The sequence below is a fragment of the Podarcis vaucheri genome, assembly GCF_965113315.1.
Source record: "Podarcis vaucheri genome assembly, chromosome: 2".
Taxonomy (NCBI): Eukaryota; Metazoa; Chordata; class Lepidosauria; order Squamata; family Lacertidae; genus Podarcis; species Podarcis vaucheri.
In genome coordinates this window covers 104941740-104966068 of record NC_138760.1, presented here as the reverse complement: position 1 = coordinate 104966068, position 24329 = coordinate 104941740, and the positions used below count along the sequence as shown (strand labels likewise).

The following is a 24329-nucleotide window of genomic DNA, read 5'->3' as shown; positions in this document are numbered from 1 at the left end:
TTCACTTTCATGCCTACCGATTGATTTCATGTTGACTTGCAGGAGATATCTCAGCACTATAAACAAATGCGCTAGCCCACAAGCAATACAACAACAGTTTAACCCAGGCTTCCTCAACCTCGGCCCTCCAGATCTTTTTGGCCTACAACTCCAATGATCCCTAGCTTGCAGGACCAGTGGTCAGGGATGATGGGAATTGTAGTCTCAAAACATCTGGAGGAAGCCTGGTTAAACCTAACGGTGGAACCACGGCATCACAAAGTAAAAACAAGAAAAAGCGGCGCCTAATCAATGCAAGTGGCACAGCAACACTTGGATCATCTCTTGGGAGGGGTGTGTGGATGTGAACAGGCCTATGTCTCAGTCATGTGACACACAACAGTGGGGAACATCCCCAAGTCTAGGTCTTAGTTCCATACCATGCTGAGTGTACAGTCTGGGCTCGATGGACACCATGTATACTGCACGTTCCACTCCCAATATCATATTCTCTCCCAAGACCTTGCATGCCTCCTTTGAGGAACTGAATAACAACAGCCACTGACCAAGTATGAAAATGACTGGGCTCAACTGCAACCTTCAATCAATATAGGGGGCAAATGGAAGCAACATCGACTTTGTATTTCTGAAGCTTGTTGTCCTGCTCGTTATGAATTTGGGCACCCTGGAGATATCGTAACCCAAATTCTTCACAACGGTTCCCGAGAAAAAGGGGCAAGCTTTCATCTGTGTTTCTCTAACGTGGACACCATTTTGACTCAAGATGGTGGGTGTAGCCTTTCAAGACTGCACTGATGGTAACCACCCATTTCAAAACCGCACAAGTTCTTTGGGTTTCTTGGAATTCCTGAGCAACGTCAGGTACAATAAAATCTGGAAGTGCACAATGAAGGGCAGGAATACGATTAGGGTGGCAGAAGCAATGAATCTATGGAAATGTGTTTTATTGAGGTCCAAAGTTGATACTGCATATCTTTATTCAGTCACATATAGATGAGGGAAATGTCAGAGCTTTCCCTTTAGATCAGGGATGGGGAACAGATAGCCCTCCTATATGCTGTTTAACTCCAGCTCCCATTGGCCCTACCCATCATGTCCATGGTTAGGGGTCATGCTAACCCATTTAGCATGGATGATGGGAGTCAAAGTTCAGCAACATCTGGAGGGCCACACCTGTCCAACAACATTTTTAAGAGGCAGGAACATAGGGATGGAAACCAACATTGAATCCCGAGTGTTCTAGAAAGCTCCAGCTTTCTACACACACACCCTGCACAGATTCCTGAAAGAAATAATATATCAACAGGCAATGCTAAACTGAGACTTACAGGTACAGAGAAGTTATGTGGGCTGAAGCTGCTCCCAGGGATGGAATGGCTGTCAGTTCATTGTTATTCAGATGCCTGGAAGAAACAAAGAACAATAATTTTAAAACAAAAAAGCAAAATGGTACCTTTGCCAGCCTGTGAGAAAAACAAATTACAAAATCTTATTAGACCAACACATTTTTTATTATTATTTATTAAAATTGCATACCACCCTTCATCTGAAGATCCCAGGGTGGTTTGCATCATAAAAATACAAAATACAAACACAACATATGTAATAAAACAGGCAGCCCTGTTTAGGGAAGCTTTTAATATTTGGTGTATTATTGTATTTTAATATTTTGCTGGAAGCTGCCCAGAGTGGCTGGGGAAATCCAGCCAGATGGGTGGGGTATAAATAAATTATTATTATTATTATTATTATTATTATTGCAAAACAAACCAATAACCTTCCTCCCACATACACATTTAAAAGGTTATATAGTGTTTAATCTACCCAAGGCCTGGTTGAAGAGAAAGGTTTTTGCTTGGCACCTAAATATATGCAACGAAGGCACCAGACAAGCCTCCCTAGGGAGAGCACTCCAGAAACGGGGAGCCACCACAGAAAAGGCCCATTCTCATGTTGCCACCCTCCAAGACCTCTCGTGGAGGTGGCAACCAAGATGTCATAAAATAACGCACAAGCTTTTGAGTACACAGAAATCATTGCATGTTTACATAACGAGCTGGGAGTCTTCTAGATCGGGTCCATGGCCTATCTATAGTCCAGTACCCAGTGTTTTCAGGGGCCGACCAGATGCACGGAAAGGTGGAGCTGAGCACAGTAGCCCTCTCCACTGGTATCCAGAAACATTACTGCTCCTGACCATGAAGGCAGAACACAGCCTTGCCCTCCAATCCTCTTCTAAAGTCATCTAAGTTGGTAGAAATCACTGCCTCTTGTGGAATCAAATTCCACAGCTTAACTATACGCTCCGTGAAGAAGTACTGTCTTTTATCTCTCCCAGAGGTGGTCATCCAACAGTGCAACCAAGGCCAATTATGCGCTATCTGAAGAAGTACTTTTAGATGTCCTGAATTTTCTAACATGCAGCTTCACAGGATGCCCACGAGTTCTGAAGTTATGTGAAAGAAGGGGGGGGGGCTTCTCTCTCTCCACATTCTGCACAATATGCCTAATTTTATACACCTCTACCAAATCTCATCTGACTCACCTTCTCTCTAAACAAAAAAAGCCCCAAGTGCTCTAATATTTCCTCACAGGGGAGTTGTTTACCCTCTAGTCTGGATGAAGGGATTCAGAGAACCTTTCGCACACTATTATACACTATTGGTCGTAACTGCCCTGAGGCGAATTTAAAAACAAGCAGCTCTGAAACGAGGTGTGCCCATTTGGTGAGCCTCGGATAGTCGTTTTGCTGTAAGGATGAAGCTCGATTTCGGCTGTCACCATCATCAACAACAACAACAACCTGCATTACCTTGAAGGCTTGATTATTTGCAGAAAACTATTCGTTCGGCGCTTCCTGTATCTTTGCAACTTTCCAGCCAAGTCTCTGCCAAGAACACTTGTAACAGAAACCCAGCTGCACATTCCATGCCTACTTCAGTTATTGCTAAGACATATTTATGGAACGGCAGCACATGCCAGGTCCCCATCAAGGGTGGCCAAACTGCAGATCACGAGACACATTCAGCTCCCGGAGGTTTCAGAGCGCAGCTCCTGTTGCCGTATTATGCATGCAACCTTTCCTGTTTTTTAAAGGAGGGGAGAACTGTAACCCCATATGGCATCTTACTCATGAACTTAACCGAAGTGGGAGTTACACACAGCCAAGAATGTGTTTGAGTAGTAGTCACAAACTCTGTGGTACCTGACAGAAAATTCGGGTGGAGGGGCTGGGAAAGGGGCTGTATGACTAACTATTGGTGTACAGTGGTACCTCGGGTTACAAATACAGTGGTACCCTGGGTAACATACGCTTACTCCGCTAACCCAGAAATAGTACCTTGGGTTAAGAACTTCGCTTCATAATGAGAACAGAAATCGTGTGGCAGCGGCGCGGTGGCAGCAGGAGGCCCCATTAGGTCCGGAACGAATTAAGTTCTTAACCCGAGGTACCACTGTACCTTGGGTTACAAACATTTTGGGTTTCAGACTCCACTAACCCGTAAGTAGTACCCTGGGTTAAGAACTTTACCTCAGGATGAGAACAGAAATCGCATGGCGGCAGCAGGAGGCCCTATTAACTAAAGTGGTACCTCAGGTTAAGAATGCACCTCCGAAACGAATTAAGTTCTTAACCAGAGGTACCACTATACCTTGGAAGGCAAAAGAGATAAGAGAACCATGCAGTCTAGCAATCTTCTCTGCATGGCCTTTCCACACATGGAGGAGTTCTTGTGCCCCGCTTCGAGTGTTATCCCGTAAGCAGGGTTGTGTGCCGAACCAGCTCGGCCACTTGGCAGAATGAAAGCAACCTGCTTTGGGAGGCACCATGAGGAGGGCAGACAGATGAAATCTGGAACTGGTGTCAGAATGGGAAGGGAGGGTTATGCCTGATTGCAGAAAGCAAAGTGTCTTGGGCCCACGCTGGCTGTGTACAGTCAGTGTTGCTCTGCCTGTATCCCGTAAACATGCAATTTGAGACACTGACTTGAGCAACCTGAGAGTCAGAGTCTTCATGTTTAAAGTGCTCAACTATGACGCAAGCAGGCCCCTCCCTTTAAAAGCCCCCTTGGTTTCAACAGGAGAGGTTGAAGCACAAGCTCGACAAAAATCCACAGGGCTTAATCCTGCACATATGTGAGCCAAAGCCAGTCAATTTGAAGGTTGCACTCCAAAGCTCGTTTTTTCCTGGGAGGAAGCCCCATTGAAGTAGCAGTACATATTTCTGAGTAAACATGCACAGGATTCCAGTGCAAATCCTGCTTATTTCAAAGGGAAATGGGCATGTAAAGCGACCGTGACTTTTTAAATGCTTCATTTCGGCCGTTACTCATCGCTCCAGTTGCAAGAGACGCGGGCTTCAAAGTATACAGGGCAATAACTAGTGAAATCTTAGGAACCCAGGAGAGGGAAGGAACCAGTGTGGTGAGCCACTGTGGTGCAGTGGTTAAGCATTTCAGGCTAGAACCTGGGAGACCAGAATTCTAATCTCCACTCAGCTATGAAGCTCTCTGGGTGACCTTGGGCCAGTCCCTCACTCTCAGCCCAACTTACCTCACAAGGTTGTTGTGAGGAAGAAATGGGGGAGAAGAACCACCATGAAAGCCACTTGGAACTCCTTGGATGAAAGCTGGAATATGCATGTAATTAAATAAATAAACAAACCAGAGTTTTCCCTTACAGCCAAGGGTGTCCACCACATATTTTGTGCTATAGGTCCCCTCGCCCCCTGGATACGCTGGCTAGTGATTAGAGGAGTTATGAGTCAAGAAGAAGAAGAAGAAGAAGAAGAAGAAGAAGAAGAAGAAGAGGAGGAGGAGGAGGAGGAGGAGGAGGAGGAGGAGGAGGAGGAGGAGGAGGAGTTTGGATTTGATATCCCGCCTTTCACTCCCCTTCAGGAGTCTCAAAGCGGCTAACAATCTCCTTTCCCTTCCTACCCCACAACAAACACTCTGTGAGGTGAGTGGGGCTGAGAGACTTCAAAGAAGTGTGACTGGCCCAAGGTCACCCAGCAGCTGCATGTGGAGGAGCGGAGACGCGAACCCGGTTACCCAGATTACGTGACTACCGCTCTTAACCACTACACCACACTGGCTCTCCATCTGGACAACAGGTTGGGGAAAGCAGCCTGCTCTCTGGGCATCTCAGGGAGAAGAAATGACCTGGGACCTTCTGGATGCAAGACACATCCCCTTGTACATGTGCTGCAGCCCATTTTCTAAAACGAACTACAGTCGTACCTTGGAAGTTGAACAGTATCTGTTCTGGAAGTCCGTTCAACTTTCAAAACATTCGGAAACCAAAGCGCGGCTTCTGATTGGCTGCAGGAAGCTGCTGCAGCCAATCAGAAGCCGCGGAATGTCCCCATCAGATGTTTGGCTTCCAAAAAAAGTTTGGGAACCAGAACACTCACCTCCGGGTTTTGATCGTTTGAGAGCCGAAAAGTACGAGTAGCAAGGCGTTTGACAGCCGAGGTACAAGTGTAATATGTTTGAAATATGCTTATTCGCCATTGGAATCTATTTGTCTCAATCAGGAATTCTTTTTGTACAGGCCTCCACATTCCCAAGCAAATTTTCGTGCAAAGCTGTATCTCCTTGTCTTTAGGTAAAAGGCTGAAATAAGCTATATATTTAAAAAATCCTGTTAAGAAAATAAACTTCTGGAAATGATTTGAAGACATTTGCATCCAAACAAAGGCAAACTAGGATTATGTAAGGGGTGTGTGTGGAATGACTGGATGAATATGCAACTCTTTTCTAAAGGTGTGTGTGTGCAGAATTTGTTAAGACAGAAGCTTCACAACTTGTCATTCCATTGCTGCGCTACCAGACAGAAGAGAACATCCGTCTCAGTGGCACAGAATTTAAATTCTGTCAGTGAGTGGAGTGAAAGCTGATCTGGGTCACATAGCATGCTCTGTTCTTGGTTTAAAAACCCCTTGTTTGTGTGTCGAATTAGTCAATTAATTACCATAATAACAGTTGCTTGTCTGGCAGACTGAAAATTGCCTAAATTTCCTGGCCTTCACCCTCCGACCAGCAATTAAGGAGAGCAGCAGTGGGGGAATTAAGAGGAAATATTTTGACTTTCTGCCTCAGAACGTGTTAGAGCTTCTAATTCTATCAAGGAAATGAATATTTGGTTCTCATTTATTTACCCTTTAGGTTTTCAGATCCACATAGCTTAAAAGTTGTTTGTTTGGATTTATGGCTCATGATATCCTAAAAGCTCTAGGGAGATAAGTCTGAAGAAAGAGAGAAAGAAGGCCTCATGTAAACAAATTTCAAGTCTCTTTCCGCCTAATCTCTTTAAGACAAGCCTGTCCAGATCCTTAGAAAGTTGAGGCAATTTAAATCTGTTTTAGTATTTTAACTATCATATGGTTGAAAGTGTGGTTGTGATTTTTTTCTTGATTTTATTTTTTTATCTTTATGTAAACCGCTTTGAGGGTTTTTTAAACAATCAAGCAGTGTGTAAATTTTATGAAATAAACAAAAGAAACAAATAACTCCCTCAGAAGCTTGATGCTTAAAAAGCGCTACATTAATTTAATGGAATAAACAAATAAATAGATCCTTCAGAAACTTAGCACTCAAAAATCCTGCTTGGGATATCAAAATGGGCTTGTGCTAATGCGAACCAATTCTTCTGAGTCAAGGAAACTGCCCCAAGAACCGCCACAGGTTTGGAAACCCTGGGAATAGTGCACAGTGTCCCGAACCATGTAGCTAATTTTCAGTAACTGCTCAAATAATGTTTTAAAGACATCGTTGCTTCAATCCAGCTCTCCCTTGCAGGTGTATGCATTATACATTCTGCGCATGAAACATAATTAAACTATGGAATTCAATCCGACAGGAGTCAGTAATGGCCAGCGACTCGGATGGCTTTTAAATAAAGAGGACAAAACAATTTTACTGAGGAGGCAGTTATCGATGGCTATGTTCTACCTCCGCTGCCAGAGGTAGTAGGACTCTTAATACAGGTTACTAGGAATCACAAATGGGAAGAGAGTGATACTGCACTAAGGCTCTGCTTGCGGGCTTTCCACAAGCATGTCCTTTGCCACTGCGAGACCAGTGTGGCTAACCAGATGGCCCAGTGGCCTGATGCAGCTCCTCTGGCCTTACAGATGTCCTTGTCTGGAAAAGGAGCAACTGTGTACTAAGGAATGCGCACACACACAAAATCAAAATACAGTGGTACCTCAGGTTAAGTATTTAATTCGTTCTGGAGGTATGTACTTAACCTGAAACTGTTCAGTGGTACCTCAGGTTAAGTATTTAATTCATTCCGGAGGTACGTACTTAACCTGCAACTGTTCTTAACCTGAAGCACCACTTTAGCTAATGGGGCCTCCTGCCGCACCGCTGGAGCACAATTTCTGTTCTCATCCTGATGCAAAGTTCTTAACCTGAAGCAATATTTCTGGGTTAGTGGAGTCTGTAACCTGAAGTGTCTGTAACCTGAAGCGTATGTAACCCGAGGTACCACTGTATATGGGGAACCTTGTTTGTGGAGGAGCTCCATGTGAGCACCGCAGCACATATGGCACTTCTGACTGGGACAAACAGCTGCATTCGTGGAGGCTATAGAAGTGGAGAGGATTTTAGTTGCGTCTGACAAACAGGAGACTGGTGGTGCAGGTCTGCAGTTTTGTCAGAACTTGGCAATCTCCCATATATCCTAGAGCTTGGGCCACGAAAACAAACGGTTTCAAGACCTCGGTTGTTATTTTACATTGTTCCAACAAGACGTTTTGCTGTAAAGTGCGTTGGGTAAGTGGCTTTGGCATCTGGTCTCCAATGTCCCTCAAAAAAAAACCAAACACACGTTCGCAAGCAAGCAAAGGTGACCACTAGTCGTCTGGTTGGAAGCTGTCTTCTCTAGCCCCTTTGATCGCGCTCCTCTGTGCGGTAAAGAAGGGGAGGTGGGAGTGCCACTCAGTATAAAATATTTACAGCCCAGTTGCCAGGCTAATGTCATGCTGAAATGGATCCTGCTCAAAAATAGCACAGTTCTCTTGAGGATTCGCTGAAAGGCACTTAGATTTATTTATTTATTTTTACTCTCTCTCTTTTTTTGTAAAAAGAGAAATGTTTGGGAAAGAAGCTTTACTCAATTTGCTACTCATTTCTTTTAAAAATTGATAGCAGAAAATCAAATCTCTCTCTCTCTCTATATATATATGAACAAGCATGGTTTTTTTTCTCATCTATGAAACATAACACTGTGCTTCCTTACGCTAGAACCCCATATTACCGCCATATAGAGGTACTATGGCAAAGACAATTACCTCCACATTCAGGTGACACACACACACACCCTGGTCCTGTAATGTTCAGGATGGCTTCCTATGCTGCACATCAATGGCTGTCAAAACTTGGATTGCGCCCCTCCAGAAGCTGTTGGGGCTTCCAACTCCCATCTGCCTCACCCGGAAAGGCCAGTGGTCTGGAATGATGGGAGCTGTAGCCCATCAACATCTGCAGGGAAGCAGGTTCCCCATCCCTGCATAAGTGATCCTAAAGGTGACAGGGGAGAGACAGCAAGAGCTCAACATGCGGGTGCTGAATTTAAGTGGCCTCCCTGGGTCATGCGCAGTGCGTCTATGGTGGTTTGGCAGCACTTCTCCAAAGTTTCAGGTGGGAGGTTTTTAAGCAGATGTTTGGATGGCCATCTGTCATAGATGCTCCAGTTGAGATTCCTGCATTGCAGGGAGCTGTACTAGATAACCGTCAGGGTCCCTTCCGACTCTACAATCCTACAATTCTATGACATTCTCAGACCTACTTGGGGCTGTCAGGGATTGAACCTGAAACTTTCTGCATGCAAGGTAATTGCTCTACCACTGAGCTACAGTGGTACCTCAGGTTACATACGCTTCAGGTTACAGACGTTTTAGGTTACAGACTCCGCTAACCCAGAAATAGTACCTCGGGTTAAGAACTTTGCTTCAGGTTAAGAACGGACCTCCAGAACGAATTAAGTTCTTAACCCAAGGTACCACTGTACAGCCCTTTCTTACATAAACCTAATGCCTTTTCCACAGCCTTCCACCTAAATATAAGCTACAGTAAGAGAAATGGACCAAGATCCGGTATGGGAATAAACTTTTACAAGCAAACTTAACATTTCTCTTTTCTTTCCTGGCTTCCACTACCACAAACTGGTGCCAAAGCAATCTTTCCACCAAGCTACTAAACCCAAAATCTCCACCTTGTCTCGCAGACAAGCAAACAGAAGGTGGGAGGAGAACGAGTTAATAATTCTGTAGTGCAGTACACTACACCTTTGTTTCCCCGAGAGATTCGGGGGGGAGGTTAGCATCAGATGTCCCAGCTGAGCCCATTCCGCCTTGCCAGATGAAAGTGTATCCACACAGGCAGGTGTGGTTACCTGAACTACTCTGGCTAATTCCAATTTATGAAATGCATAGGCAGAGTGGGGAAGAGACAAAAGGAGGCAGACAAAACATCAATGATTTCCAATAAATGTATTGCGGCTTAATTGAGATGTTGTGTTCCGCTAATTGACTGCTTAATTAAAAAAGAAAAAGCATACAGGTACAGTATGAAAGAAAAAACAATGGCTCAGATTTAATCTGCTGATGCAAGCTAGCAATACAATGAAAGCATGTCGCGGGGAAGTATACATTTTGCTGCTGCCATCCCAGCCAGAATCGAAGTGAAGGCGGCACGGGGAGGGGGTGGGGGGAGAAGCCAAGATTAAAGTCCTTTCTGAAGGAAATACTTACACTTCCCGTAGGTTTGGCAGGTTAGAGAAATCAGAAGGATCAATCTCCGTCAACTTGTTGTGGCTCAGGTTTCTGTTAAAAATAAAGAGACAGTCGAATCAGCATACCTGGCAGTCACTTCACTCAGCAAAAATGTGGCAATTTTAATTATTAAGGGCTTGCACAGCAAGATTAGTTAGCAGTGTTTTATTTATGGGGATTTACCTGTGAGTGCACACAGGAGGAGAATGCACTCTGCTCACCAGATTGGACCTTCTACATAACAGGTGGAGAAGCAGGCTCCGTTATTTGAAACCGGTTCAATACCCAGCCACCTAAAGCTAAGCCTAATATTTAAAAAGTCTTTACAGCTCTCTCCAAAAAGGTGCTCAAGTCTTTACCGAAGGGAGCATGATCATGCAACTGTGAAGCTGCCAAGAACATAATGACATATGTGGCAGCTTCCTATGTTCCTAAGAGTCCTGCCTAGATCAGATAAAATTGTCCTTCTAGTCCAGCAACTTACTACCAAAAGTAGGCATCCTAAAGCTTTTAGGAGGCTCAAGCAGGTCTTTGCCTCTCACACTGGTAACTGGTATTGAAAGGCTGACTTCCTCTGAATGAAATTCCATTTAGCTACCATGGCAGATAGCCCTTGATAGACGTATTTGTGCACTGTTTACCTATTGCCCTGTATGACAATGGGGTCAACCCAGAGCAAGACCTTCGGGAAAGATCTTAAAATTCAGCCTTTGGTAAAGGACTTTGTCAAAAGCTTTCAACAAGTCCACAAATACGTCTACCAGATCACCCCTTCTATGGAGAAGAACTCCAAAAGGTTGGAGAGGCAGGGATTCCCTTTGCAAAAGCCATGTGGATTCTTTCCCAGTGTGATGTTTCTTCTATGTACTTCAAAATTCTTGTTTTAATAATGCTTTCCATCATTTACCCAGGACAGACATCAGACAAAACAGGCTCGCAGTTTCCAGGCTCTCTGCAAATCCCTTTTTTTAAAAAATTGGTGTTACATTGGCAACTTTCCAGTGCTCCATCAAGGAGACCAATTTTTGTGATGGCCGCATATTTTTGTTAGAACATCAGCTATTTCCCATCTGCGTTCCTTAAGAATTGTTGACCTGGTTAGAAGTCCATTTAACTTCAGGTCATCATCTCCAGTGGGGAGGGGGGAGTCGGCCAGACATCCATCCAACTTCTACCACAATGAAGACCAAAGACAAAAGTGTAAACTACATGATTTCACTGTCAGAGCATAGCATGCAGGAGATACTGAAAGAGTGTCACCATCTACCTTAAAGACAGCAGGCATACAGGAAAAGATTCTCATTAGTATGCTGGAACCAACCAGAATTTTGCTATCTATCTATCTATCTATCTATCTATCTATCTATCTATCTATCATCTATCTATATTAAAAGCTGCACAATCATGACATGACTGAGACAAAGATTGAGCCACTCTTAATTTCAACACTATAATGAATTTCAACTGTAACGGGCTTGGGCACAGGTGAAGGGTTCTAATGTTAGCTCTAAAAAACCACCGTGCATGCAGGTCTGTCTATGAACCAATGCAATGTCTGTAATTACTTAGACGTGAATCCCCCTGTGTCCAGTGCTGCTTACTCAAATATAAGTGTTTAATACAAGCATTTGACTCAAAGGATAGCCAACGTGGTTCCCTTCCAGATGATCTTGGACTCCATCTCCCATCTAACATGGCAAATAGTGAAAGATGATGGGAGTTGTAGTCCAACAGCATCTGGAAGCCACCACACGAACTACTCCTGCAACTTCCTGTGCCACCTACTAGAATTCATATCCAAGGTTAATTCCCCCCCTACCTCAACTAACTTGGCCAGCCATAACAAAAGCTAGAGGTTAGATTTCCAAAGGAAAGGCTTTTAATTCCACCAGGGCAAGAGTGGTGGCTATCCCCTGGCAACCTCTCGTGTGTGTACTTTCAAGTCAGTCCCTTTTTTCCACCTTCTACATCCTTTTTGTCTGGCCAGTGACAGCATAACTTCAGATTTTCTGTTAAGTGTGACATTCTGAGCCAGTCTTATTCCCCTTAGTATGAAACAATAAATCCTTGTAGACTAGGGCAGCAGGAAAAAAAGAGAGCAGCAAGGATGATTGAAAGCAAGGTTAAGGGATAAGCAACTAGCTTCAGAATTAGATATCTTCAGAACTGATAAACGCAAGTTATTTTGCAAAATGTTGATCCACCAGAATGAAATGTTACGTAGACTGCAGCGTAATCTTGCATTATGCCTTCCGGTTACAACTCCCAACTTCACCCTGCATTTCTGCCTTATCAAGTGCAGGAAACAAACGTGCATATCTTGCGTTATTTAAAAAATATATAACATCCCAGGTGCCAAACAGTGGGCGCTGCTGCTGTTGTTTTAAATCACATCGCAATGGAAATCCATTACACCAGCATTAATGCCAGAAGCTGGCTCAAAGCAGGGGATTTACGCATGCCATTTCCCCTCCATCCCATCCATACTTCTTGTAAAGGACTAGGTTTCCTCTCCAGGCCGGAAGCAGGCAGCACTATTATGGCCCGCTGGATCAGGCCAAAGACCCCTCTATCCCAGCATTCTGTTCTCACAGTGGCCAACCAGAGGCATATGGGAAGACCACCAGAAGGACTTGAGCGCAACAGCACTCAACTGGTTTACAAAGCCATAGTGCCTCGGACAGTGGAGGTAAAACACAGACACCATGGCTAGAAGAATTCAGAGAAATTTCTATATTTAAACAAAAGATACCCAATTTTTAATGCTCTCCAAGGTGCTTTGAAACCTAAATCAATACATCCCAAGAAATGAGAGTGAACAAAAAACGCAATTTATCCAGATTACGATGACAAAGAATGCCTTCCTCAAATGCATATGCAACACACCACAAAGTCAAGTCTGAGCTCGTCAGTGAGACAAAGAGGGAAATGGGCAGGTAAGGGAGCATATCAGCCCTGGAGTCAATAATTCTCCCCAAAAGAATGCACAACATGAGCAAAGAGTGACACACACTTGTGTAAGTAATAGCAGATGTTCCGAGAGTTGCAATTTCATTCATATGTCTCACAGATCTGAATGACTTCATTAAGCTCCAAGGTTCTAAAAGAAACAGAAATGTTTGTTTGTTTCCATAAAAAAGGTGGAGGGGCTTCTTTATTCATTTGCCTACTTATATATTACTAAAATTAGATGTCCTGATCTCAGTTAGAATAACATAGGGGAAATAACAATCCTAAAGCAAAGCAGTAAGAAATATCAAATTAAGCCTCCCAGACCCAGGTTCTAGTCTGTAAAATGGGAATCAAATAGTGGCATGACTGAAAAGGATTCTTGGAAGAAAAAGACTGTCATATCTTTCTGCAGAATTTCTACCTAAAATTATGCCAATAACAAAAGAGCTAATTCTATATGCCCTGTATTCCTATGAGTAATTACAGTATGAGATGAATTTATCTTTTATTTTTCATTTGAAGACAACCAGGAAGTCAATACAGCATGCAGACACACACAAATCTCAAATCTTGTATATCTTGTACAAAATGCATGGATCCATAAAGTCATAGTTCTATTGGATTTATTTTTTGACTCAACAAGTTGAAGGTTTCATCAGTTTAGCTCACAGACATGTACCCGTCATTGCTAATTCAGCACACTTTATCCAAAACTTTTTGGCACCTTTTGCTAACAGGAGAGAGACAGCAAAAGAGGAGGGGGGAAAGTCTAGGAATGTCTGCTAATGCCAAACGCAGCTTTCATTAAACACTTTGTCAGCCTTTGTCCTAACACAACTTTTCACCGTTTCACACACAAAAGGAACCAAAGGGCCCTTGAACAATCAAAATCTCGCAATAGAAATTCCTCTGGCTAATCTGTCAAAAGATAGCTGCCTAGTCTGCAGCTTTACTGAATAGGCACCCCACCCAACCCCAAAAAACAATCTCTTGCAGATGCTTTAAGCATGGCAAAACAGAGTACTGTGCACACATGGCTGGATCTGAATGGAACAAGGGAGGGGAAGTCACTGAGTTGCTTATGAAGGGACAAGTGCATAGTGGAAAGCCAACAAGAACCCCTTCTTGGAAAAGTTTTTTTCGAAACAGACGGTGGCTGAACGTCAAGCCTATTAAACCCGTTCACAGATTCTGAGAGGCCAGATATGAATTCCCTTTCCCACTCCCTACTGCAGGGTAAAAGCGGAAAAGGGGAAGCTGTAGGGAAAGAGAGCATGCCTTTTGTCAAAAAATAAAAATGTGTAGCATACAGTAGTCGAACAAGCTACCCTCGAAAAGTTTCCTAAAAATGATTCTACGTGCAGAATTTAAGACAGATCTGCTCATGGGGAGAAGTTACCTAATTTGCCCAAATCTGAATTGTTGGAAATTGCAAGGTAACAAGAAAAGAATTGGTGCTCAATACATTTTAGACCCTAACATTGGTTAGAAGTTACATCACGTAATCAGGTACATGGAATAGCCAGGCTGGTGAAAGTTCGCCTTAGAAAATAAACTTGCTGCTTTTCCTCTTCTCCCGATATCCTGCAATGCACTTTCCTGCGGTTTCCTGCATTTATACTAGCCAGCTCAGTGCTTAAACGCTAATCCCACAATAAACAGTTGCACACTGATTACAAGGGGGGAAAGGACTCAGTGCAAAACTGCGAGTCTCCTTTTTTGTATTAAACATGTAACTATGGATCCAAGCATAGAAGAGGGCAGTGCCCCACCCCTCAGTAGCTGCACACTGAGCACGAAAGAAAGAATAAAAAATTGGTCAGCATCTGATCCAACCCAGCAGAGGTACTGTCATTCTTAAACTGGTTTAGGAACTTTGGGACTGGAGAACAGTAAAGTCTATGGATAAAATGACTTCCTCCAGTCTAGTCCAGTGGAATGAATCCACAACTGGAGCTTCTGAAAGCCTGTGTTGAAGTAGTTAATGCTTCACTTTTTACAAACAAAATATCCCCGAATATGTGGATGGCAAGCAAGAAAGAAGTTTCAATTCCACCCATTGTCCTGTTTCATAAAGTCCTTTTCCAGTATCCTAAAGGATCTCTATTCCCCCTACCCCGGCCTTTTCCATTTCCGATTCATTTTCTCTTCCACTTATCAGAGGATTTAAAAGGTAAGTGTTTGGGACTGTATTCTTCAAACAGCACATAGTTCAGCTATGGAACTTACTGCCACAAGACGGTAACCAAAGATGGTCACCAAAATGTAGATTAGACTTAGGGCAGATCCACACCTTACATTTAAAGCACATTCCAATGTAGCTTGCCCACCACCCCCAAGCTACAATTCCTAGGATGCCTTAAGAAACTAGTTCCCTGGCTTCTTTGGGGGAAGATGTACTTTAAACGTGTTTTGAGTGTACTTTAAATGTATGTTGCCAAAATGTGGCCCGAATTCCTGGAGGATAAGGCCTCAATGACTACTTGTCACAATAGCTAAAAGGCTGCTGGACTTGGATCTGGCAGGACTTGGATAGAGGAAGCTGTCTTATACACAGTTAGACCATTGGTTCATCTGGGTCCATTTTGTCAACATTGACTGACAACAGGTCTTCAGGATTTCAGAAGGGGGTCTCTTTCCAGCCCTACCTCCTACTTGGAGATGCTAGTGACACGGGTGATGCTGTGGTCTAAACCGCTGAGCCTCTTGGACTTGCTGATCAGAAGGTTGGCAGTTTGAATCTTCACAATGGGGTGAGCTCCCATTGCTCTGTCCCAGCTCCTGCCAACCTAGCAGTTTGAAAGCACACCAGTGCAAGTAAGTAGATAGGTAACACTGTGGCGGGAATAAAAATGTCTATCTGTGTGCACTGGTTTCCGTTGCGCCAGAAGCAGTTTAGTCCTGCTGGCCACATGACCCAGGAAGCTGTCTGTAGGCAAATGCCGGCTCCCTCGGCCTGAAAGCGAGATAAGCGCCGCAACCCCATAGTTGCCTTTGACTGGACTTAACTGTCCAGAGATCCTTTACCTTTACCTGCTAGGGATTGAACCTGGGACCTTCTGCATACCACAAGCAGGTACTCTCCCACTGAGCACAGCTTACTCACTCGCTTGCTACCTTTGTCACTAGGGCTCAGACACTCTATCTGTCAGGGTTCATGAAAATTGTGTGTGTTTGTGTGTAGGTAGGTAGAATTTTGTATAGGAGCAAGTAATGTTTGTAGAAGGAACAAGTGAAACCCACTGAAGTACAGGTGCATCTTTAGAGCAAAATGCCTTACGATTCTGCACTCCAAGGGGACAAAGCAAGACCAAAGACAGAGGCTTACAAGCAAACCTAAGAAAAAGTAGGCATGGGATTATACTACCAGAGACCTTCCATCTCCTGTTTTGCTCACAATATAACAGCCCAAAACATAGGCTGCCATTAACTGCAAGCTACAAAAGACATCTCATCAGGACGCCACGCTCCTCTGCTTCAGAAACCAGAGCAGAGTCAAAGACTCCATTGTGCAGCAAACAGAGGCATACATTTGCCCGTTCTTAATTGCAGCAAATAAAGTGAAAAATTGCTAGTTCTGTTAATCTGCATTGCCTAAAGAAAATGATTTCTATTCACCCAGTGATGACTGGCAAACAGGATGAGGAACTTGGGAGGGGGCGGGGTTGGGGTTATCAGCAAAGCTAATAAAGGAAAGCCCATTCAGAAACCTCCCTGCTGCATGCCCATTCAGTTTGCAAAGTGCAAACTGAATTGCAGCTCTGCTCCAAAAGGTAAAGAACAATGCTGATAATATCTGTCAGAAAGCTGCTTTCCACCATGAACCTCTACATAAAAAGAAATTTGCCGGATTACCCGCTATTGCATCATAAATAGTGACACAGTTCAGGAGGGAAAATAGGGAGGGGAGAGGAGCTGGACCATTTGGGTTTTAATTGTGCAGAAGCTGCAATGTTAACTACCCCCAAAGTCAGCAGACAGGATGTCTGATCCGTATGTTAAAAACAAACCAAGATATCCAAACCAACAACCAACCCCACAAGAGCAAAACGAAGCCACCTACTTTGCAAATAAATTTATTGCCCAAAGCATAGTTTAATCGTTACAACACTGGCAAGTCGGAATAAAGCTATCGTCTTGAGTTAGAACTGTGGCCCCAGCCAAACTTTTCTCCAATCACGGAGTATGGACTTCTGTGAAAGTGAAACCGCAAAGCAATCAATCATTATTACCCTTTTCGAGAGCAGGCACTGTACTTACTAGGAGTGTTTATTCATCTTTCTGGGAGCGACTCTCTCTCTCTCTCTTTCTGGTCTTAGTTAGCTATTAATACAGAAAGGTCTCGCCTGAGCCTCCCTCCCCTCCGCAGAAAAAAAAAGAGTGGAATGAAAAAAAACTCACAAAATAAGATCGATTAAAATTCACAACACCTATGGGGAGGGGTTGTCTTTGTAAACAAGATTCGTGAAAACAGCTCGCGGAAGTTTTACAACTATAAATATGCTTTCTTGTTGTGTTCTCAGCTTGACTGGCAGCTGTGATAATCTTCAGAGGCCCTTCGTTCTAGCTGTTCTCATCTCTGCAAGCAAGGCAACTAGTGACAAGGTTGCTTCAGTGGTGGCTATGGAACTATGGAACTCCCTCCCACTGAAGTTCTTCCTATTACCAACAGCATCAGACAAAGGCTGCCAAGTTCACCATGACTTGTTGCAGAGGATTTATGACTCGGGCTGTAGTTTTTAGGTACTTAGTTTGTGTTAGCATTGCTGTTAGCAACTGGCACTGCTTTGATTTGTGTTTCCAATACAGATTGCATCGGTTTAAGGTGGGAGTCCCTGAAATTAGTAACACCTGCACCTTTAATATGGTGCTTTTTTATTCCAACTGAAAATACCTTATAATTCATCCTTTTCTGAGGCATCCAGGTAAGAGCTTATGTACACTTTGCTAGAGAAGTGGCTAACCTTTTTGGCTCAAAGGACTGCGTTGCCTTGAATCAAATCCTCTGGGAGCCGCATGCCAAAGCTTCTGCCAAGGACAGGATATCAGATAAAGTCCCATATATTACAAGGAAGTGACTGACTTTTTTATATAAAAAAATGTTATGCACTTAAGAGCTCAGCTGATTGCCAGCATTAACTAAACTGGAAATGCAGCACTTTTTGTTGCTTTTCTTCCTTATTATTTGTGGTCTATTATTTCAACCTGAACAGATCTTATGGCCGTAATAAAAGACGGGCTGACTGTGATTGACTTGCTCTTTGTCGCTGTGTTCTCATGGCTTCATCCTTTTGCTTTGACTTCTCTCAGCTTGTTAGCCTGTCACTTTGCGGCAGAAACGCTTTAAATCAATAAGTACCGCTTGATGACTTGACTTTGTTTGTTTATGTGTGCCAATGCAGGCAATTTCTCATTTGGAGCGCGTCACTCTTTCTATTTATTTAAGACTTCCTACCCCAATTTCTTTACCCAAAGAAGGCACCCAGAGCAGCTTACGAAGATTAGCAGGAAGACAGTCTCGGCCTACACTCTAAAAGACACAAACACGGGAGGAAAAAAACAAAGAAGAAGAAGGGGGGAAAGAAAGCTCAGGGATAAGTTCTTAAAGCGGCCGTTCTTATAATGATCGGCTAGGGTAGAAACAGATCAGATACTGTAATGGAAGGGCAGCCACTAAGCAACAGGTTCAGAGATGGCCAAAGGCAGCTGGTCTCTCAACCAAGGAAACAGAATAGGCCTGATTTTCATCTCTCCCTCTATTCTGCAACCTAATCCAGGCTTTGTTGTGGTGTATGATGTTGAAATGTAAAAGGTTTTATTAGGACATCTGCGGGCCTGCAGCAATGTTGTCGAATGCTTCACGGTGAGCCATAAACCACAGCTTACCACCAGGCATTGGCAAACTCAGCCCTCCAGGTGTTTTGGGACTACAACTCCCATCTGTTGGGATACTGCCAGGGAGACAAAGTCCATCATGGCTCCACGTCGCCTCCGGACGTCCATCGATCTCCCGTAGACACGCAGTATCAGCAATTAGCGACACGAGCTCCAGAAATTAGCTTGCCACATTCCAGAGCTGATGCACGCTCTTTTCAGCAGATAATGCACAGCGAAAGATGCACGCAGGAGAGCATTATTTAATTTTATTCAGCGTTGGTCAGAACAAAGAAAACATGACTGCCTGCTTCAGTGTTCAGGCACCGAGAGAGAGAAACCAAAGCAACAGAAAACATAAACTTCCTGTGAACAGGCAGACTCTGTGACTCACAAAGCCTGCTCCTTTTTAAGGTGGAACGGAAATATCCTAACATAGCAAACAGGACCTGTGGTCAGGGATGATGGGAGCTGTAGTCCCAAAACATCTGGAGGGCCGAATTTGCCTATGCCTGGCTTACCACGGACAAGGCACTGTGCTACTTGCATGCTGCCAAATCACTCTCCATTCCCTCTTCCCTCTCTGGAGTCAGAAGCAATAACAACAAGCCTGGCCTTGCTGTGGGATGTGAACCAGCACTGATGGTTTGTTTTCCCCAAAAACAAACCATGAGCGGTAAACTGAGGACAAACCATGGCATACTGGATGTGGCTTGTTTTGTCAGAATCAAGCCATCAGGTTCACAAGCCATGGTAAATCTTGGATTTGTTGCTCTTGCTTCCAAAGGCATGGACATAGTGGTTGTTGAGTACTGAGGAGAAATCAGACAAAAAGTACCTGCAGCAGATATGACAAGATTTAAAACCCTACTTTGCTCCTCCTCGTGGTGCTCCACACCATGAAGGCCTCAACTACTTACCTAACCATCTGAATATTTCAACCCCACTTGAGAACTCCAGGAGGAGTACCCAGAGTGGCCAATAACAGATAAAGCTAATAATTAAAAACATAAGCTAAATGTTAGCAACTAATGCAGACCAATGCAGAAGAAGTAACTTTAAACATCACAGGCAGGGTGCATAATGCCTGTATCAGTGAAAGCTAGCTTAAATTAACACCAAAGATAGCACTACGCTAGTGCATTCTTCAGTACCAATTCAGACAGGCCTGAACCCCAGTATAGCCCTGGGCCCCATTTGCACTATTCATTTAAAGCAGCATCATTCCACTGTAAACTGTCATGGCTTCCTGCAAAGAATCCTGGGAAGTATGGTTTGCTAAAGGTGCCAAGAGAGTTGTTAGGCGACTCTTACTCCCCTCACAGAACTTTGATTCCCAGAAGTTGCTGGGAAGGAGGATTAACCATTAGACCACTCTGGAAACCGTAGTTCTATGAGAGGGGAGTAGGGGCCTCCTAAGGAATCTCAGCATCCTTAATAAACAGCACTACCCAGAATTCTTCTGTGGTGGGAAGCCATGACGGTTTAAAGGGGTATGGTGCCACTTTAAATGTATAGTGCAGATGGGGCCCTGGTCTGTAAACTCTCTCCTTCCCACCCCCATCTAGGCATGCCACAAACCATTAGTCCCTGTTGCATTTGTGGTACAGATTGGCTACTCATGATTTATGCTGAAAACCACATACCATAATAAACGGCACATGGGGAGGTACAAGATTTTAATCCCAGTCTTAAAAAAGAAGACATCATAACACAGTCTTGTTTTTCTTCTGCCCCCCTCCAATTCCCTCTCCTTAAAAGCATGCTCGCTCGCTCTCTTTTTGCAATTATGAACAAGACTTTGATGACCAAACATGTTTGTTGTGATTTTCTCTGATTAAGAAACAAAACCCTAATATTGGCAGTCTTAAATGGAGGTGTACAGCTTCTACAACCGTATACCTTGTCTCCTTTTCAGAAATCGATGCCCAATAATGTAGTCACAGTTGTGGTGGGTTTTTATTACTAATAAAGCACCAGACAATTTAAAGGATCCTGAAAATTGGCAATTGTAAGGAACCTTACTAATTTCATCCCCCCCCCCAATGGTCCCCCAGAAAGCCTTGGATTAAAAAACGCGCTAGAAGTAGAAAGCTCCATGAAGAGATAGAGTTACACTAGAAAAAGAATTTTCTCAATATGTATACTAATACATTTTGAGCTTTCTGTTCTTTACCTTCCAAAGGTACTACCAATGTGACTTTTTCCCCAGATGCTGTTTTTCCAAAGGGGATTAATATATTTCCATTTACTCATTTATCCTTCGGGGGCTTTTCGTCATATATCTTATGTTTATGAGCCTATCTGAAATATAATGAACAACGTCTGCATTAATCAACTTCATTCTTTGCATTATGGGAGTTAGGCAACAGATTAAGTGCAACACTGTGATAGGCAGACAAACAGCCAGAAAGAAAGACAGACAGACAGATGTATCAATTTATGTTGGCACAACAAGTACTGTATGCCCTTTCCTGGACATGGATAGCTTTTCTGCCACAACTCATGCGTTAGTAACCTCAATATAAAAAAATTCCTTCCAGTAGCATAGTCATATTTTGACTATGGCAGACCAACACGGCTACCTATCTGTTAGTAACCTCATAACTGGACTATGGTAACACAATGTAGGTAGGGCTTCCCTCGTGACTGGTCCAGAAGGCTGAGACCAGGTTGCTGAGTGGAGAACCTGGACACACAAACATTACTCTTGAGCTGAGGGAACTACATTGGCTGCCAATTATCTACTAGGCCACATTCAAGGTCTTGTTATTGACATACAGAGCCCTGAGCAACTTGAGACCAAGGGATCTGAAAGCCACCTCCCCATATTCAGACTTGCTCAAACACTTATGGACGATCGGGGGGGGGGGGAGTCTGTTGGTGGTTTTATGCCCTACAAACTATTGTAGGGCAGTGACCTAGAAGTAGGAGTTTTCCATGGTCTCCCTCGCAGTTGGAAACACCCTCTCCTCCCCAATTCATGAAACTTTTATCTGTTTTAGGTGCCACCTGAAAACGTATATATTTTGCTGAACCCTAAAGTTGGTTTTCAATACTTCTGTTGCTGCATTTTATTATTTTATATGCTGGTATAAAACCAGGATACCTGGTTATGTTATGTTTCTATATATATATATATATATATATATATGCAGGTTTTGGTGTCTTCGGGTGTCTTCCCGTGTAAGAGTCGGGGTGTCTGGGCGACGTTTCGACGAGGTCTCACTCGTCATCTTCAGGCTGGTGCTTTCGGCTTCTTGTTACTGGAACAGAGCAGAATCTGGTGTTTGAGTTCCTATAAATACTGTTGAGGGGTGTGGTGTATAGCCTCCAACGTTCTGGGCAGGGAGGAAGTTCCTAGATTAGTGTGCCTTTTCTTCTTTTGTTCCTTAATTACTTGAGGGATATCTTGGGTGATTTCATGAGTGATATTCTGAATACCACTGGGTGGGTCATTAAGTGTAGATTAGTTGCTAAAGCTTTCGTGTCTTGACCTCTTGAGCTTGTGAAGAGTTTTTCTGAGAAGATGGCTGTGCTGCATTTAGTTGTGCTCTGGCTTGGCTTCGTGTATAGGGGCGAGCTGTGGTTTTGTGCCTTGTGCCAGCCAGATCTGTGTAGGGATTGCAGGGGGGTGCAGCATCCGGAGGTGCCACTATAGTTTGGCTACTGGATGGAGTCTGTAATATGTCTGTGGAGAGGGTCTGGGTTTGGGTCTGGTGTGGTTGATTGGTGACGGCGTTCTGTGTGCCTCTGGTTCTGGTGTCGGTTTTTGTGGGGAGGGCTAATTTCCAGATGTCTGGCAGGCGGGACGTGTCGTCACGCTTGTTCATGTTGTGAGGGTGTTTCTCTATCTCGATGGCTTCCATGATTATTCTCTTGTGGTGATGTTCCATGTTAAAGAGCAATTTGGAATCTGCAAAATTAATTTCGTGTCCTGTTTCTTTCATGTGTTGGAAAAGAGAGGAAGTTTTTTCTTCTTTTTTGACGGCATTCTTGTGTTCTGCGATACGTGCATTTATTCGTCTGTTTGTTTGTCCAATGTACGTGGCTGGGCAGACTTTGCAGGGTATTTCATAGACCCCTTGGTTTTCCAGCTGGATTTTGTCTTTTGGGTTTCTGAGGATATTGGCTATTTTTTGGTTGGTGCAATAGCCAATATCCTCAGAAACCCAAAAGACAAAATCCAGCTGGAAAACCAAGGGGTCTATGAAATACCCTGCAAAGTCTGCCCAGCCACGTACATTGGACAAACAAACAGACGAATAAATGCACGTATCGCAGAACACAAGAATGCCGTCAAAAAAGAAGAAAAAACTTCCTCTCTTTTCCAACATATGAAAGAAACAGGACACGAAATTAATTTTGCAGATTCCAAATTGCTCTTTAACATGGAACATCACCACAAGAGAATAATCATGGAAGCCATCGAGATAGAGAAACACCCTCACAACATGAACAAGCGTGACGACACGTCCCGCCTGCCAGACATCTGGAAATTAGCCCTCCCCACAAAAACCGACACCAGAACCAGAGGCACACAGAACGCTGTCACCAATCAACCACACCAGACCCAAACCCAGACCCTCTCCACAGACATATTACAGACTCCATCCAGTAGCCAAACTATAGTGGCACCTCCGGATGCTGCACCCCCCTGCAATCCCTACACAGATCTGGCTGGCACAAGGCACAAAATCACAGCTCGCCCCTATACACGAAGCCAAGCCAGAGCACAACTAAATGCAGCACAGCCATCTTCTCAGAAAAACTCTTCACAAGCTCAAGAGGTCAAGACACGAAAGCTTTAGCAACTAATCTACACTTAATGACCCACCCAGTGGTATTCAGAATATCACTCATGAAATCACCCAAGATATCCCTCAAGTAATTAAGGAACAAAAGAAGAAAAGGCACACTAATCTAGGAACTTCCTCCCTGCCCAGAACGTTGGAGGCTATACACCACACCCCTCAACAGTATTTATAGGAACTCAAACACCAGATTCTGCTCTGTTCCAGTAACAAGAAGCCGAAAGCACCAGCCTGAAGATGACGAGTGAGACCTCGTCGAAACGTCGCCCAGACACCCCGACTCTTACACGGGAAGACACCCGAAGACACCAAAACCTGCATTCCTGTACCCGTGAAAATCTACGAAAGCTACCCTGCAAAGTCTGCCCAGCCACGTACATTGGACAAACAAACAGACGAATAAATGCACGTATCGCAGAACACAAGAATGCCGTCAAAAAAGAAGAAAAAACTTCCTCTCTTTTCCAACACATGAAAGAAACAGGACACGAAATTAATTTTGCAGATTCCAAATTGCTCTTTAACATGGAACATCACCACAAGAGAATAATCATGGAAGCCATCGAGATAGAGAAACACCCTCACAACATGAACAAGCGTGATGACACGTCCCGCCTACCAGACATCTGGAAATTAGCCCTCCCCACAAAAACCGACACCAGAACCAGAGGCACACAGAACGCCGTCACCAATCAACCACACCAGACCCAAACCCAGACCCTCTCCACAGACATATTACAGACTCCATCCAGTAGCCAAACTATAGTGGCACCTCCGGATGCTGCACCCCCCTGCAATCCCTACACAGATCTGGCTGGCACAAGGCACAAAACCATAGCTCGCCCCTATACACGAAGCCAAGCCAGAGCACAACTAAATGCAGCACAGCCATCTTCTCAGAAAAACTC

At 43.9% G+C, this 24329-nt stretch overlaps 1 protein-coding gene across 1 annotated transcript in view; it reads right to left on the bottom strand.

The window, feature by feature from the left end:
* The window catches only part of LRIG1 (leucine rich repeats and immunoglobulin like domains 1), a 138016-nt gene that overhangs the window by 60177 nt on the left and 53510 nt on the right, over positions 1-24329 (bottom strand). Inside the window, exons 2-3 of the mRNA XM_082209314.1 lie at positions 9761-9832; positions 1329-1403 (exon numbers count right to left, since the gene is read on the bottom strand). Coding sequence (XP_082065440.1) covers positions 1329-1403; positions 9761-9832 — 147 coding nt within the window. The remainder of the gene's footprint in view (positions 1-1328; positions 1404-9760; positions 9833-24329) is intronic.